General features: G+C 39.2%; 1 protein-coding gene across 3 annotated transcripts in view; it reads left to right on the plus strand.

Moving 5' to 3' along the window:
• The window catches only part of LOC126481205 (uncharacterized aarF domain-containing protein kinase 5), a 164,905-nt gene that overhangs the window by 136,438 nt on the left and 11,939 nt on the right, over nucleotides 1-16,528 (plus strand). The window contains exons 9-10 of one of the 3 annotated variants that reach the window (XM_050104806.1): nucleotides 1,090-1,327; nucleotides 13,702-13,846. In XM_050104806.1, the coding sequence (XP_049960763.1) occupies nucleotides 1,090-1,327; nucleotides 13,702-13,708 (245 nt within the window). In that variant the 3' untranslated portion in view covers nucleotides 13,709-13,846. Of the gene's footprint in view, nucleotides 1-1,089; nucleotides 1,328-13,701; nucleotides 13,880-16,528 lie in introns of those variants that run through there. The other 2 variants (XM_050104803.1, XM_050104805.1) reach the window with 2 other exon arrangements.

The raw sequence follows: 16,528 nt of genomic DNA on the forward strand, positions 1-16,528 counted from the left end.
CTGTGATGAACATCTGGCCCTTGTGATCTTTTCTTTTCTTCAGTCTGCTGAAAGGTTTTATTAAATAAGTTATAGGTGGCCTAAAAACTCATTTAGGAAAGTTTCAACTTTGCTTTGATGGAAAAAAATACTCACTTATACTATCAATGGAAAATCCAGGATGGAATGTAACAATATTATGAGAAGGAAAGTTGCTACTCACCATCTGAAACCACACTGCAAGCAGCAGCACCAGTGCATGATGGGAGTGGCGACTGGGTGGGGGAAAGGAGGAGGCTGGGGCAGGGAGGGGGAGGGATAGTATGGTGGGGATGGGGGACAGTGAAGTGCTGCAGGTTAGGCGGATGGCAGGGGAGAGGGGAGAAGGGGGGTGGAGGAGTGGAAAAGGAGAGAAAGATTGGGTGTGGTAGTGGAATGACGGCTGTGTAGTGCTGGAATGGGAGCAGGGAAGGGGCTGGGTGGGTGAGGACAGTGACTAACGAAGGTTGAGGACAGGAGGGTTACGGGAACGCAGGATGTATTGTAGGGAAAGTTCCCTGCCGAACTGCGCAGGTGCACTGGTGCTGTCGTTGCGCAGGTGCACTGGTGCTGCCACTCGCAGTCTGCTTTCAGTTGTCATGTGTGTGAGTTGCGTGTGTGTGTGTGTGTGTGTGTGTGTGTGTGTGTCTGTTGTTGGAGAAGGCCATTGCCCGAAAGCTTTTTGTTGTGCCTATCTGCGATTCAGCTTCTCCGCTATATGCTGAGTAGCAACTTCCCTTCACTTAATATTGTCACTTATATTATGTAAGAGAAATGAAGTTATAGACACAGTTCGTTCAATTTTTGGAGTTCAGACAGGTGTATATATTGACAAGAATACTCCAGATATTAATTAACGGCAAATAGTCTGTTAGTCGTCAAACATAAATTAAAAATGTAATCCTGCACTTATTATGCCATTTTCATAAAATTTACTTTATTTTTTTCTATACAAATTGCCTTGTCACACCATATACTTACAATGATCCAATGATAGCGGTTTTCATTTAGAAAAAAAATTATGTAAATATTTCAAGTGATTCTGGCTATGGTTTTTGTTGTCCCTTACAGATAATTACCGTCTGTTCTGTATCGCAGTAGCCCAGCGCCCAATTTCTCAACCAAAATCTAAAGAGAAGGATGTTTTCAGTTTATTCTATGATAAACGAGGTGGACAACTGTCAGCCAAAAAGTTCTACAAACTGCCTAAGGAAGAGAGAGAAAGAATACGCAGAGAAATTGCTATTATTGAAGATCATATGCTAACAATTTTTAGAAATATCCCAAGTAAAGTCATATTGGTTCTTAGGTATGATACTTTGTTACTTATATATACTTAACTTTCCGGAAAAGAGAACTTACATTTAATCATTGCAAATGTATCCACACTTTATTAGCAGTTACACTATAGAAACATAACAGCAGTGCTGAATGTTGCCTGATTCAGCTAAAAAGCACCAGTTCACACATTTTGTGTTGGAACTTACAATTGCAAACTTCTTAATGCCTAACTTCTTTCTGGTGACCTAGCACTACTGCAGTGTAAATGGAACTGTAGTAGTGATGGCCTTCCAAAAATAAAGTAATATCGCAAATTTAAAAAGGAACTAGGATTTTCAGTTAAAAATAATTTATTTGTTCTTGCCCCTGTTTGGTACAATGTTTTCTTGTATTGATAGACATTATTCTCTACAGTCATACTAGAATGCTGTTTCACATGAGAGGACCAAGAATTAGCTAACTGCCACTAAATAATAACATATCACTTAGTTGTTGCTATATGTATGTATATTTTTAGTTCAGACAATTAATAATTTAAATTATGATGGAATTAGCAATTATGATGGTGTTAGGAATCAGTGCCATGTTGTGTTAACAGTACTTGTGCTACATGCCACTCCACCCAGAGGCAGTTATAACTGAAGATTTACAGTACTAATCTTAAAACTACATTGTATTTCCAATTATCTGTGTGATTTGGAGTTCAACCTTTTAAAGTATGCATGAAACTTGCACACTATAGGAACACACGGTAAAAACTGTGCCATTTGATTCTTATTGTTGTAGATTTGAGAAAAACATCTGATGTGGTGGGGTGAAGTAAAGGATGGAACAATCATCTGAAATGTCAGATCATGTGCTTACTTGGACAGGACAGTGAGTTTGATGAGAGGTGTAATATGGAGACTAATATCAGCACTGTACTCAAATCCCATGCCTTACAAACTTTTGGTGTTCCTGTTTTACTGCATTTCGTCAGAAGAGGATAGGGCACAAAAAAGCCTATAGCATTTGGGTTCTTTGTCTCTTAATAGCTCATCCAGTTGCTGTTGAAGTTGGTGACCATCTGTACAATTTATACTCTCTGACTTCCCCTAGATAACTAGTATGACAATGCAAACATTTTCTTGGAATACTGGTGCAGTTCTTCTTGAATTCTAAGGTTTATCTTTAGAAATATCTTTGTAATGAGGTGGAAATCAACAGCAAGAGGTAATCAGTCAAAAAGAGCACTACTCTTGACTGTTACTAATATGCATATTGGAATACGGTTATGTCAAAAACAAATCACACAGGTGATGTAGAGTCGCCACACTAATGGGGCACTAAACATTAAGCATAATCTGAGAACAGTGGACAGCAACTATTGGTAAGCTGTAATTCTGTGAAACACTCTTAAATCCATGGGATCAAATGGCGCTACAAATTGACTCTTTACAGTATTTGGGCTTGAATTGAATATTTTTCACATTGCATTCCTTTACCAGATGTTTGTTCACTGCGAAAAGTTCAACTTATTAGTTAAAAATTCTTTTGTGGATTCTTTGAAGATGCTAGTTGGTAGAGGTGATATTCATGTATCTCGTGGATTACTACACATTTGCTTTTTAGCCTAGTCTCTGAAAGCTTATACTGAATTTTATTCAAAGAGTTTGGGAATGCAGTAGCATGCTTCAACTATAGTCTTGACGGGATGTCACCACTACCATATTACCCAGAACTGCTGTTATAGCATGCTAAAATAGGGTCCCTACATACTAGAGCTTACAGTGCGCTGATACTGTTTGACATACCATTTAACAGCAGGCTCAAGTTCATCATACTGTGTCATCATGCCTGGCACCATCAGATGTAGTCTTTGTAACCAAATGTGCTCATAGACAATGTACCCTTGCACTTGAAGAGAGATAATCAAAATATCCTTCCCTAAGGACCTCCCTAAGCAAGCCCGTAAGTGGTGAATCTGCCTTGTTTAGGTACTGGAACTCCCGCCCACCCACCCAGCCCCCCCCCCCCCCCCCACCCTTGTTACTTTGTGATTAATAATACATAGCATTGTAGGTTGTTGCGCTGGAAGTGCCATTGAAGGTTGCAACTAACAAGAATGTTTTTTGGCATAAAGGATTATGGCTGTACACAAAGCATAATATTCTCGGCTAACTTTGTAAATGGGGACTTAGTAGAAGGCCATCAAATCTTTTTTCAGTCCATTCTTACACACTTTTTTTTCACTACTAAATCAGAGGAGGCCAAATTATGAAACACAAGAGATATTCTTCACAATATTTTCTGTTGCTGTAAACAACGTAACCAGCTTGAGAGGGGGTGGGGGGTGGAAAATGGAAAAAAAAAAACTTCTTTCTCTCTCTCTCGTTCTGGGGTGTTACATGGAACCCTACTGTTACACTTCTTCAGCTTGTTGCAATGTGTGGGTGCCAGAAGTGTACTTTAATCTGTCCAAGCTACTAAATAACCTAATAACCTAAACGGGTTAGTGGTAACTCTTCTGTATTTTAAGCGCAATGTTTGTCTTATACAGCTTCAATTACAGTGATGGGTTAACAGACCTCATTGTACTTTGCAGTTCACATGTGGCTTGCTCTGACACTACCAATCGAGAGACTGACAGTTCTTATAACAACAAGCTGCAACATGCAAAGCATTCTGCTACAGTGAGGGAAGAGAGTTATTTGCCATCGCACCTTGCCAATGTCCGGATCTCACGTGACTTAAGACTTCTGCACAGACATTAAATGAGAGCATGTGTAATGGGACATTCTACACTTAACATCTATCTAACCTCCGTACTCACTTCTCATGAACATCTTTTGTCAGAAGTGGAACATGTTGCTGGCTGCGGTGGCCGAGCGGTTCTAGGCGCTTCAGTCCGGAACCGCGCAACCGCTATGGTTGCAGGTTCGAATCCTGCCTCGGGCATCGATGTGTGTGATGTCCTTAGGTTAGTTAGGTTTAAGTAGTTCTAAGTTCTAGGGGACTGATGACCTCAGATGTTAAGTCCCATTGTGCTCAGAGCTATTTGAACCATTTGGAACATATTATTCCCAAGAATCCCCTTTTAATCTCACACACACACACACACACACACACACACACACACACACTCTCTCTCTCTCTCTCTCTCTCTCTCTTTTTGCCTTGTAGACTTTTTACCGTAACTATTCAGTTACAGTTGAGGCTTCAGAGGTTATAAGAAAGAATAGAAAATATATGTTTTATTTTTTACCATAGGAAACATTGTGTACCAATTTTAAAGTTTTCATGTACATCAGTCATATTTTAAGTTCACTGTTCTCCATTTTAATAGTTCAGCAAAGTTTGTGAGGAACATATTTGTTGAACTGATCTCTTGGATATCTAACTTGATAAATCTTTTAATGGATAGTTTTAAAGTAGCAAGGAAGCAGGCAGCTCCTGCGTACTGTAATTTTGCATATGTTCATATGGTGTTAATGAGGATGTGCGTGTTACCTACAGCTTGATTGAATCGTCCTTTACATCTGTGGTTAATGTTCTTGGTTTCCATTGAGAGAAATGAAGTAGAAATCCTTATATGATCTTAGTGATGTAGGTTTTGTGCCTTCCCTAAATCACTACAGGCAAGTCTTGGGATCGTTATGGTTCCTGCAGTTAGGTATGGCCAATTTCTTCTCCATCCCTTTTCAGCCGGTGTAGCATTTCAACTCCAATGACTTTGTTGTCAATAAGATATTAAACTAAAGCCTTCTTTCCTTTTGGTGATATTATTTTAAAGTGCTGGAAGCTGTACCTCTGCTAGATTGGCATCTGGGGCTAATAGAACAAATACCATCCACAGCATCGGCACAGAAGCTTTCCATCATTTCATTCCATCAGGAACTGACTATGAAGCTTTCCTATTAAATCAGTAAAATCCCAATCTCTTCAGCCTTCAGAATTGTACTCATCTGCCAGCAGGGGGCATCTATAAGATTGTTTGAAATTAGTGAAACTATAATGTAGTAGCTTGATTTTCTAATTTCCTGTACTACAGTGGATTGTGTACAGCAGCGTTATCTCCAAAGATTGGCAGCAGCCTGCTATGACATTCCCTGTAGTTTTCTTGTATGTGATATCTTCATTGTTGAGAGTGGGGAATGGGTGGTTTTAGTTGAAAGGGAAAATAACTTGAGGTCTGTCAAGCCAAACCTCTTGGTTATTTACAATGGATGAAGTCTCCCCTGCTCTGCTCAAAACTGGGTGTAATCCTCTGGCAGAAGCACCCTCTTCCCATCTATGGGTCCTTTTCAAGTGAGGTGCCCCACAAATGAGAATTGAATTGATACTGCATTGTACGGTGGAAACTGCCATGTAGTGTGGAGCAACTTTTTTTTGCATGCAAATCTGGACACATATCTGGGTTTTGTTTAAGTTTCTGATCAATTGTACATATGAGACCATGAGGTTTGCAGGAATGAATACCCAATTAATTGTTTTGAGGTGCGAGGTGCCATTATCTGTGGTTAAGATTCATGAAACCTCTCTCTCTCTCTCTCTCTCTCTCTCTCTCTCTCTCTCTCTCTCTCTCTCTCTCTCTCCCCCCCTGCCCTCCCCTCCCCCTCCCCCTCCCCCCCCCCCTGCCCCCTCGCATTATCCTAATTTGATGCCACGTGGTGGACAAGAATGCCTAGTCCATGAACTGCAGAAGAAGAAGAAGAATTCTTGCATTCTGAGAAAGTCCTAAATAAAGTCATTTCTCTTAGATCTGGTGCCAGCCAGAGTGGCCGAGTGGTTCTAGGCGCTACAGTCTGGAGCCGCGCGACCGCTACGGTCGCAGGCTCGAATCCTGCCTCGGGCATGGATGTGTGTGATGTCTTTAGGTTAGTTAGGTTTAAGTAGTTCTAAGTTCTAGGGGACTGATGACCACAGTAGTTAAGTCCCATAGTGCTCAGAGCCATGTAGCTCTGGTCTCATGCACATGCACATAAATTTTAAGGAGGATTTGGGTTGCCCTGAATGTTGCAGATTGTGCCCATATTGAACTAGTGAACGACTTCACTGAAAAGCTTGTCTGATCTTTTGACATGTCTTCAGTCTTAAAAATGACACTGAATGCTCTGTTCTTGGCCATACCTCGAGGCTGCTAGTGACTTCTCATTACAGTGTGGTTGTTTCAGATCACATATTTGTGGAAGATAAAAGTAGAGCCTGTGTGATATCTGCAGCAGTAACAAGTCCTGTAACTAAAGCTGCACATATCAATATAAAGTACCCAAACTAGAGAATGTCTTCTGCAATGACAAGTTGCTATATAGTTGTCAGTGATGTGGCATGCTCTGTGGGAAATTTTTCAACATCTCTGTTGACAAATCATTTCCTCCTAATAAGAGCCATGTGTGCACTTGAAGGGGTGCAGCTCACTACTTCAGCACATCGCAAATGTGTTCTATAAGATTTATGTCTGGAAACTACACTTACCTGTCCATGCTATGGGTATCCTGGCCTGTGCAAAATTTATCCACCAGATCAGCTCAATGTGGATGAGCATTATTATCTATGACTAAGAAGCAGCTGCACCTCTGAGAAGTTGGACTAAGGTACCAGGTGGTTATAACTAAAGAGCAGCTACTCGCAAAGGTTCACTGTGGGCAGTAATTATCATGTGGCAGCGAAAAATTGTAGACATTCTAATGTATTAATGCAGAACCAATATACATTGGGAAAAAAATAGTTCCAATTTTGGCCACCAGGTACAAATCTGACACTGTGAATGCAAGAAAGATGTATAGAAATGTTCCTGTATATAACAGATTATGAGTGAGACGTGGGCAGGAAAGGCCAAACAGTGAGAAAGGCCATAATATATACATCGTTATTAACAGCTGTTTACACAATTTCTTCAATGTGAACACCGGAAATGTTGACGAGACGCTGTACAATACCAGATTTGCGCTTGGTCACTAAAATCGGAATTGCTGTAATTTTTTCCCAGTGTAAATTGGTTCTGCATTAATACATTAGAATAGCTACCATATTTCTACCTCAATGAAGTAATAATAATCCTCTAATCACTAACAAAATTGTGAAGCTTTGTCATCTCATAGAAAATCATGCGTCGCTACTCTCAGGATCCCACCGTCAACAAACAGGATTTTGTCACAATTTTTCTGTTGTTGTCCTGGCTCCCACTTTGCCCTCTAGACAAGTATGACAGTGAATCTGTGAAAATTAGGGTTCGAAGTAACCATTTCAGAAAAAGTGTTCAAGTAGCACAGTCAACTGCAGATATTGTTGTTGCATTGCTTCAAGTGTGTGCTGTTGGCTTATGTGTTCCGTGTATTGAAATTGTTGGGACATAGGTTTTAGAAGCTTTTGTATACATAGCCTGCTTGGGTGCAGCTTCATAAATAGTGAATTGATGTAGCCTCATCGTACCATAGGTTGTAAATGTTGGACATTCAGTCTTCATTGTGAGGCTCAGATGTACTGTCTTATGGCTTGCTGTAGTTGAATGCATGATTAACAAGTCAGGATGCATTGTAGGTTAATGGCAAAGGGATTAATTTGGTATCGTGTAGTTCCATGATAACAGATTGAAGTTTTACTCACCCTACTGCTGTCTGGAGTCATCAACAAGAATGACTTCCCTGAACATGAACATGACATCACTTGCTATATCATCTCATAATATGACTTCCTAGTATGTATGAATGATAAGTCATCTCCATTCTGATGCAGGTAGCTGATGTGTGAAACACTATATGCAAATATCATATGTGATATTGGATGGATAGCCATAGTACATGATTTGAGTCTGTTAGTCCATTTTGTGTAGATACCATTAAAAAATAATGCTTATTATGTCCAGCTTGCCTGAAATGATGAGCAATGGCATTCTCCCGATAGATACAAGTATATCGTACTGGGGCCTACAGTAACCTAAAGTTTCAAGCATTTAATGCACACCTCATCTTTTGCAGCCTGTACCAACCTTGAACAGCTCTCACTTATTAAGCAGTATGTACAGGGTGTACTTCCGCTGCTCGTGGTCTTGCGGTAGCGTTCTCGTTTCCCGAGCACGGGGTCACGGGTTCGATTCCCGGCGGGGTCAGGGATTTTTCCTGCCTCGAGATGACTGGGTGTTGTTGTTGTCGTCTTCATCATCATCGTTCATCCCTATCACAGTCGAAGGAAGGCAATGGCAAACCACCTCCACTAGGACCTTGCCTAGTAAAGTGATGGGGGTCTCCCGCATTGTTCCCCTATGCTCTGTAAAGCAGCATGGGACTTCATTTCCATTTTTCCATTACAGGGCGTACATAAAGTCCAGGAACACTTTCAATTATTTATTGCACAAGAACCAAACATTGTTCAGATATGATACATGTGTCATTTTGATGATGAAGAGAAACTGTGAAAGGTTTTTCATGTATACCACCACAGCATAGTTTGGTAATTTGCCAATAGTCAGCACTAGTTGCAAATGTGGCGAGTTCAGGTGTGGAGCGACCTTTCTGTGTGTTGGAGTTTGACAAAAACAAGTGTGCTACAGCTGTTCAACGGGTGTTTAGAACCAAGTGTGGTAAGAAGCCACCAACAAGGAAGGCCATTTATCACTGGCACAACAAATTTGTTACGAAAGGTTGCTTGTGCCCGGCAAAGAGAAATTGACGTCTCGGTGTGAGTTAAGTGAATGTGGAGCACGTACGAGAGACATTAATAAGGAGTTCAAAGAAATCGGTGTGTCGTACATACCGTGAACTCGAAATGGCTCCAATGACAGTGTGGAAAGTCCTGTGACAGAAACTGTCTATGAAAACATTCAAATCATGAAGTTCGTGGGTACCTGAAAACGGAGCTGCCGCATCGATAGATCGGCCATGCTACAGAAGGGGACAGCTGTTTCATGAAATGGCCTGCCTGATCACCAGATCTCACTCCATGTGACTTTTTTCTGTGAGGACACATTAAAGATCTGGTGTATGTACCATCTCTACCACTTGATGTAGCAGAGCTCTGGGAGAGAATATGGGAAGTGACTGCCACAGTCGACGATGCTATGCCGGGATGGGTATGGCAAGAATTGGATTACTGTATTGACATCTGCTGGGTCACTCGTGGTTCGCACATCAAATGTTTGTAAAATGAACTTTAAGAGTTCTCTTCAAAATGAAATATGTAAGATATCTGTACAATGTTTAGTTCTTGTGCAATAAATAATGGAAAGTGTTCCCGGACTTTATATACATCCTGTATTTTGCCCGACACTTCATCTCTGGCTGCCATTTTTCATCTACTGCTGTATAAAAGTTTCATCTAGACTTCTCCATATATTACAATCTTACTTTGTCCTACTGGTTTTCTGAAGTAATTAACCCATCTTGTGTTAGTTGACTTTCTATGTTATTTCTTTCCATGTAGGAAATGTCTGCATGTGCTATGCATCACAGTGAATTTGTGCAGTTTCTGTATGCTGATTTTACGTAGTCAATAAACAACAAGTGAATGTGTGGATGTTTTCATAGCATTTTTGATGCCATTTGGAACAAACAAAATGAATTGTGACTTGTTTATTCATTGATGAAAAGAGTAAGTGGTAAGAAAATTGTGCACAATGAGAGCTGTAAACATTATAGATATACTGAATGAAACTGAAGTGAAACAATGTGAACATCATTCCATTGCGAGCAAAATTTTCGTCTTCCCAATAGCAGTCAATACACTGATTACTGATGTAACATGAAAGAATGCACTGTGTAGCACTGTTTATATACTGACGATGTAATTTATATTACAATGTGACAATAGTGACAGTTCATGATGTTACCGTATTTACTCGAATCTAAGCCGCACTTTTTTTCCGGTTTTTGTAATCTAAAAAACCGCCTGCGGCTTAGAATAGAGTGCAAAGCAAGTGGAAGTTCTGAAAAATGTTGCTAGGTGCCGCCACAACTAACTTCTGCCGTCGAATATATGTAGCGCTACAGAGGCATCCTTTGTAGGCACAAAGATAAATACTGGCGCCAAAACCTCTGCGTCAGTAAATAAAACTTAAAAAAAAAATTGGAAGACGAGCTTTTTTTCTCCGCCCGAGTTTCGACCACTGCATTTTCATACATTATCCAACAAAGTAAATACAAATTCCGTATTGTTCATCTTCGAATGTAGCAGAATTTCAATGTACTACGAAAATCCGACTGGCAAGACTGGGATTTTTGTCAATATGGCCAACTCTACGTTCTGAATTTTTTCCTACCTGTGAGAAGAGATGGTTGCTAATAGGAACCTGATGAAATGTGAATCACATGCAGTATTCTCTTCACCATAAGAATAATACGAATATAAACATTTTGCCATGTATTCTTTCGTGTTTGCTTCTATCTCATTTAAATCCTGTCTGCCCAATAAACTACGAAACTAGAGTGAGACAACAGCAAACGCGGAAGAATATACGTACCGTGTCATGTTTATATTCGTATTACTCTTATGCCTAATAGTGATACAGTCAGAAATGAAGCATGGCAACTGACTAGATTTTTAAATCTAAGATGACTAATTTCTGTGCAGAATTTGATGTACTAAAGAAGCGGCTGCAAAGATTTTCAAACGGAGAAAAATTTTCGCCAAATTCTCGTTCAGAACATGTTCTACCATACGCAGTTTATTATTTGGTTCTTGTTGATCATTATCAAAGAAAGCATCAGTGTAAGTAACAACAAATAGCAGTCTCTTGCCATTGTTTCGCTAATGAGACGATTCCTCTCTTTTCTTAATTGTAGGCGGCGGTAGCGCGCACAAAAGCAAGCCATGCCGCGAGCAGCGACAGGCCATAAACACGCACTATCAGAATGCGATAAACAATGCATGACACAGTATAGTAATGCATTTTCAGCTTAGAGTGACTGACGTAAACACCTATAACATAGAAAACGGCACTTATCAGATCAAAGCAAAATAAGCAATCGATTCAAACCAGACGAAGCGCTTGAAAAAGGAAGGGTATCCGTATAAATACGGATGGAGCGCCTGACGCATAGCAATGGCTACCTGGTAAAGCTTAACTGCTAAGCTTACAACTCGAACCAAACTACTGTAGCTGTATCGTCATTCATTCGACCTAAATTGTGTCTCATATTACAATGGACCAACTTTGTTTCGATTTGGAGGTTCGGCCTAAAACTTTTCTCTCCCCTTGAATTTCGAGGCTCAAATTTCAGGTGCGGCTTAGATTTGGGATTTTTTTTTTTCCTTTATTTCGAGGCTCATTTTTCAGGTGCGTCTTAGATTCGAGTGCAGCTTAGATTCGAGTAAATACGGTATTATCTGACATCAGTGATTTTATATTCGTCTAATATATTACGATGTGACAACAGAGACAGATTCATGATTTTATTATCTGACATCAGTGATTTTATATCCACCTAATATGGTGCTGTAAATGCTTTTAAGAACCTGATGACGGTCAGTCAACGGAAAGTGGTTGTATAAATGAAGATTTTGTCAGCAGCTAAAAAGTGGCAACCATGATATTTTTCAGAGTGAATAAAACATTTGTAAAAAGTCTTATTTGATCGCTTCTGTTTTCAAGCACACGTTATTATCCTTCATTGCATGACTGCACTGATTATGTTGTTTGATGTGTGCTTTTTCTGTGGATTGTAGCTACAGGGTGGACAAAATACAACTGGCCTGGAAGATATTTACAATAAGACTGGAGCAATGCTTTCTGACAGTTATGGTTTTTTTCACTACATGTTTTGTGTAATTTTGCTACAAAGTTCTACACTGCAGACTTTGCTGGAAGTTTTGGCAAAACACTTCCAGTCTTGAAACTCTTGTCCAAACAGTTCTGCAGATTTTCCTCAAATTATGCTTTTTGTTGTATTAAACTGGTCACTAAAAACGCCTTCTTTTCTCACTTACTCAAATGTATTGCCACAGCAAAGTACTCATGACACGGCATGTGGAAGATGTGCATGCACAGACATGTGACAGAAATTGATTGGTGCATCGAAATCATGGTTTCCGACATTTTCTCTGATGGACAGTTTGCCTGTTGATTAACGAAGGCCAGTTCTGTGTCAGTCTTATAAATATTTTCTGGATCAGCTTTATGATGAGATTTCCATAGGGCATCTACCAATTAGGGCCTGTACCAATGTACCATATTTCATTTTCACACATTGTCTTGTGTGTGTGTGTGTGTGTGTGTGTGTGTGTGTTTTGCATAATGTTTAGAGTGGGTATTGCCTTCAGTGCCACAACACACACACACACAAGTCCTATGCTGTTAGACAGTAGTAGAATTATTTTAGTTTCACTTGATTTGTTGTGCATGGACACATCTTTCGATAATTATGCAGAATATGTATTTGAAACTTCCTGCAGGTTAAAACTGTGTGCCGGACTGAGACTTGAACTCGGGACCTTTGTCTTTCGCGGGCAAGTGCTCTACCATCTGAGCTACCCTAGCACGACTCACGACCCATCCTCACAGCTTCAATTCTGCCAGTACCTCATCTTCTACCTTCCAAACTTTATAGAAGCTCTCATTCTGGAAACATCCCCCAGGCTGTGGCTAAGCCATGTCTCTGCAATATCCTTTCTTCGAGGGGTGCTAGTTGTGCAGGTTCGCAGGAGAGCTTCTGTGACGTTTGGAAGTTAGGAGATGTGAGGTACTGGCGAATTGAAGCTGTGAGGACATGTCATGAGTCGTGCTTGGGTAGCTCAGATGGTAGAGCACTTGCCCGCGAAAGGCAAAGGTCCTGAGTTCGACTCTCGGTCTGGCACACATTTTTAATCCGTCAGGAAGTTTCATATCAGCACACACTCCACTGCAGAGTTAAAATTTCAGTATAGATTTTTTTTGTCTATTTTTTTCATTATCAATGGCAAAAATGAGCTGAAGTCTGATTCTGAACTTTGAATTTCGCTAAATATTTTTTTGTCCATATATTGTAATATGTTTTTGTCTGTATTTGTATTTTGTTTTGTATTCACCTGTAAAATGTGTTGTCCATTTTCCTCATGTTTGCAAGATTGCCATTTTAAACCATTCTTCTTTACAAATTTGTCCTGTCTTTCAAGTAAACTTCCAAAATAAACCTGTAATTGTTCATGGAGATGATATCTGATGCTACATCATTAGCCAAAATCAGCACTGTTAACAGTTTCTGTAGGACTTAACCATTAATCAATTCTTTTTTAAATACCGAATTAGCAGTGACAGCTCTTCAAAAGAAACCTGTAAGTTAACAAAAAAGGTGTATTCACTTCCAAATTTTAGTATTTTATACACCTCCTCTCTGTATTCATGGAATTTTTATTTACTTTTTTTTTAATTTTTTGTGACAAATAATTGAGCTAAAAATGTTAACATTGGTGACATATAAGATTCAGTATAATTTGCCTTATTATTTATTACAGACTATGAACAGTTATCTGAAATTCTAACACAGAGGCCACTAAGGATGTCAAACTATGTATTGAAAGTGAGTCTTAGTGATGATGATATGAAATACATGACAGAAGTAGCTCGTAAAAAATTTGACAAAATAATGACAGCTCTCCGAACGATGCCAAACTCTATGCTATTAGTAATCCGGTATGTTGGCCTTAATGTGTAACAATTTTTTTATAATGTCATTAGACATTAATTTGTGTATAAAGACGTTCTAGCAATGGGTATTATATCTACATCGAGAAATAAATTTTTATGTTTCTTTTGATGAAGTGAAATGAATTTGAATTAAGTAATGACAATTATGACTTTGTTTATTGGTTTACGTATTACTATGTTTATTTATCATTGTAAATGTTCTCACATGGGAGTTGTAGATATCATAGCATTAGTCTTCCTTCTTGTTTTTTGCTTTCAATAATGTTCTGTGATGTTGTAAGCAAACTGGACATGAACATGGAAGTGCAGTAATTAATTTTTCATTTGAACTCAGCTTATTATTTCCAAGAGGTTACAGATAAAGAGCTGGAGGGGGCAAGATATATTTTCTATAGTCGTCATCTGAACAGAGAATACTATATTGAAATTTTTAACTCTTTCTGATGAGAAATCATATGCGTGTGACGTTTATTGTGATGTGGACTAGCTTTTTGCAGTTTTGATGAGAGAATAGTTGGTAGCAGAGTGATTCTTAAAAAAAGGTAGGTAGGGAGGTATGTAGGTAGGTAGGTACAGATATGTGGAAGAGTTGAGCAGTCACATCATCTGGCAAAGATTTGTCCCTTGTCATTTGTAGCTACAAGCAAGCAGGACAGCCATTTCTGTTGTGTACAACATTTTTATTGTTTTTGGAATGAAGGAACATGAAATACCTTCTGAAATTTTGACTAGAATCTGTGCACACATTGCTGATGCTGTCCTACCTGTCACCCAAGTCAAAGGGAACCAACAATTTTTCAGTGGTTATGATGTTGTTGTACCTTTGTACCTAAAACTCACTAAAGCCATCTGCAGTTGAGTATCATTAATGAAAATATAGTTGCTGTTCCAGATGCTTTAGAACATGATCAATTGAATTTATGTTCTAAGGGTCTCATTTGAGGTTGATTTGCCCATTGCAAGTGTCAACAGTGTTCTAAGGAAATATATTAGTTGTCCCAAGATGTCAGCATAATGGGTCCCGCATCATTTTTGAGAGGCATAATGAGATATTCTTTTAGTGTTTTTAGTCAATTTTAGGGAGAAGGAGAGGAATCTTTGTAGCAGATTGCAAATTGCTCTAATATACAGTATAACCCTAAATACTGGAGGACTTTTAGATTGTACAACCAGTGTTATGCCTCACTGTTGGTCAAACAATTTCTGTGCCCAACCACCTAGTCTGATGGTGACTTTTAGTGGCATTCACGCACTTGCATTCTTTGTGGCTAATATCCCAGAAAAGTGCTCACTGCATCACACCATGAAGAACAGTTTCACAAATATCTTGCAGACTCTAACAATGGTGTCTGTTAATAAAATGATTACTGTGTTGTCTGTAATACAACTTTTATCAGGCCCAAGTGACTGGATGCAAAAGATTCTTTGCATTAATATCACACACACAAATTAAAAACAAAAAAATGTTTGGGGCTTTTGCTACTAATTTAGCTTGGTTACATAAAATTGTGATGGCTAGCATTATAATTGTCATTGTTACGGACAAGTTAATTTGTTGAGTACCAGTTACACAGTGTCCCAGCCAGTTCATGAAAAATGTTGTTCAGTCTCGAAAAATTCCACTGTTGGTATTAGCATTTTGATTAGTTCCAATGCTTGTATTTGATGCAAATGCAGTGTAAAACAGTTCAATTTAACAAATATGTTAAAAGGAGTTCAGTCCAGGACTTTCTTATGTAATGTCTGCATCTACATCCAAACTCCACAAGCCACTGTATGGTATGTGACAGAGGGTAACCTGTACCATTATTAGTCATTTTCTTCTCTGTTCCACTCACAAATAGAGTGAAGGAGAAATGACTGTTTATGTGCCTCCTTATGAGCCATAATCTCTCTAATCATATTTTCATGGTCTGTACGCAAGAAGTACGTTGACAACAATAGAATCCATCTACAGTCAGGCTCAGATGCTGGTTCTCTAAATTTTCCCAATAGTGCTCCACGAAAAGAACGTTGCCTTCCCTTCAGTGATTCCCATTTGAGTTCCCGAAGCATTTACTTAATACTTGCATGTTGTTCAAACCCATCCGTTACAAATCGAGCAGCCCACTTCTGAATTACTTCAATGTCTTCCTTTAATTTGAGCTTGTGCGGATCCCAATCAAAAAGTACTCAACAATGGGTTGCATAAGTGTCCTGTATGTGGTCTGCTTTACAGATGAACCACACTTTCTTAAAATTCTCCTAATAAACCAAAGTTGACCATTCCCTTTCCCTATCACAGTCCTTATGTGCTCATTCCACTTTGTATTACTTTGCAGTGTTATGTCTAGATATTTAATTGACGTGTCAAGATTTTTTCCATACACCACAGCATCATCAGCAAATAGTTGCAGATTGCTGCTTACCCTGTTCGCCAGATCTTTTATGTGTACAGAAAATAACAGCAGTTCTATATAACCCTTCTGCCAGTAGGTGCATTATATCGAAGTTATTATTGATGGAAGTTTGCAACATCCCACATGATCGGGCAGTGTATACCTGCCTTACGAGCTATGTAGGTATTAGAGCTTCACACAGTATTGTGCCATCTGTCTTACTTCATACCACAGTATGCTAATAATTTCATTGTCT

Source organism: Schistocerca serialis, chromosome 5, assembly GCF_023864345.2.
Source record: "Schistocerca serialis cubense isolate TAMUIC-IGC-003099 chromosome 5, iqSchSeri2.2, whole genome shotgun sequence".
NCBI lineage: Eukaryota > Metazoa > Arthropoda > Insecta > Orthoptera > Acrididae > Schistocerca > Schistocerca serialis.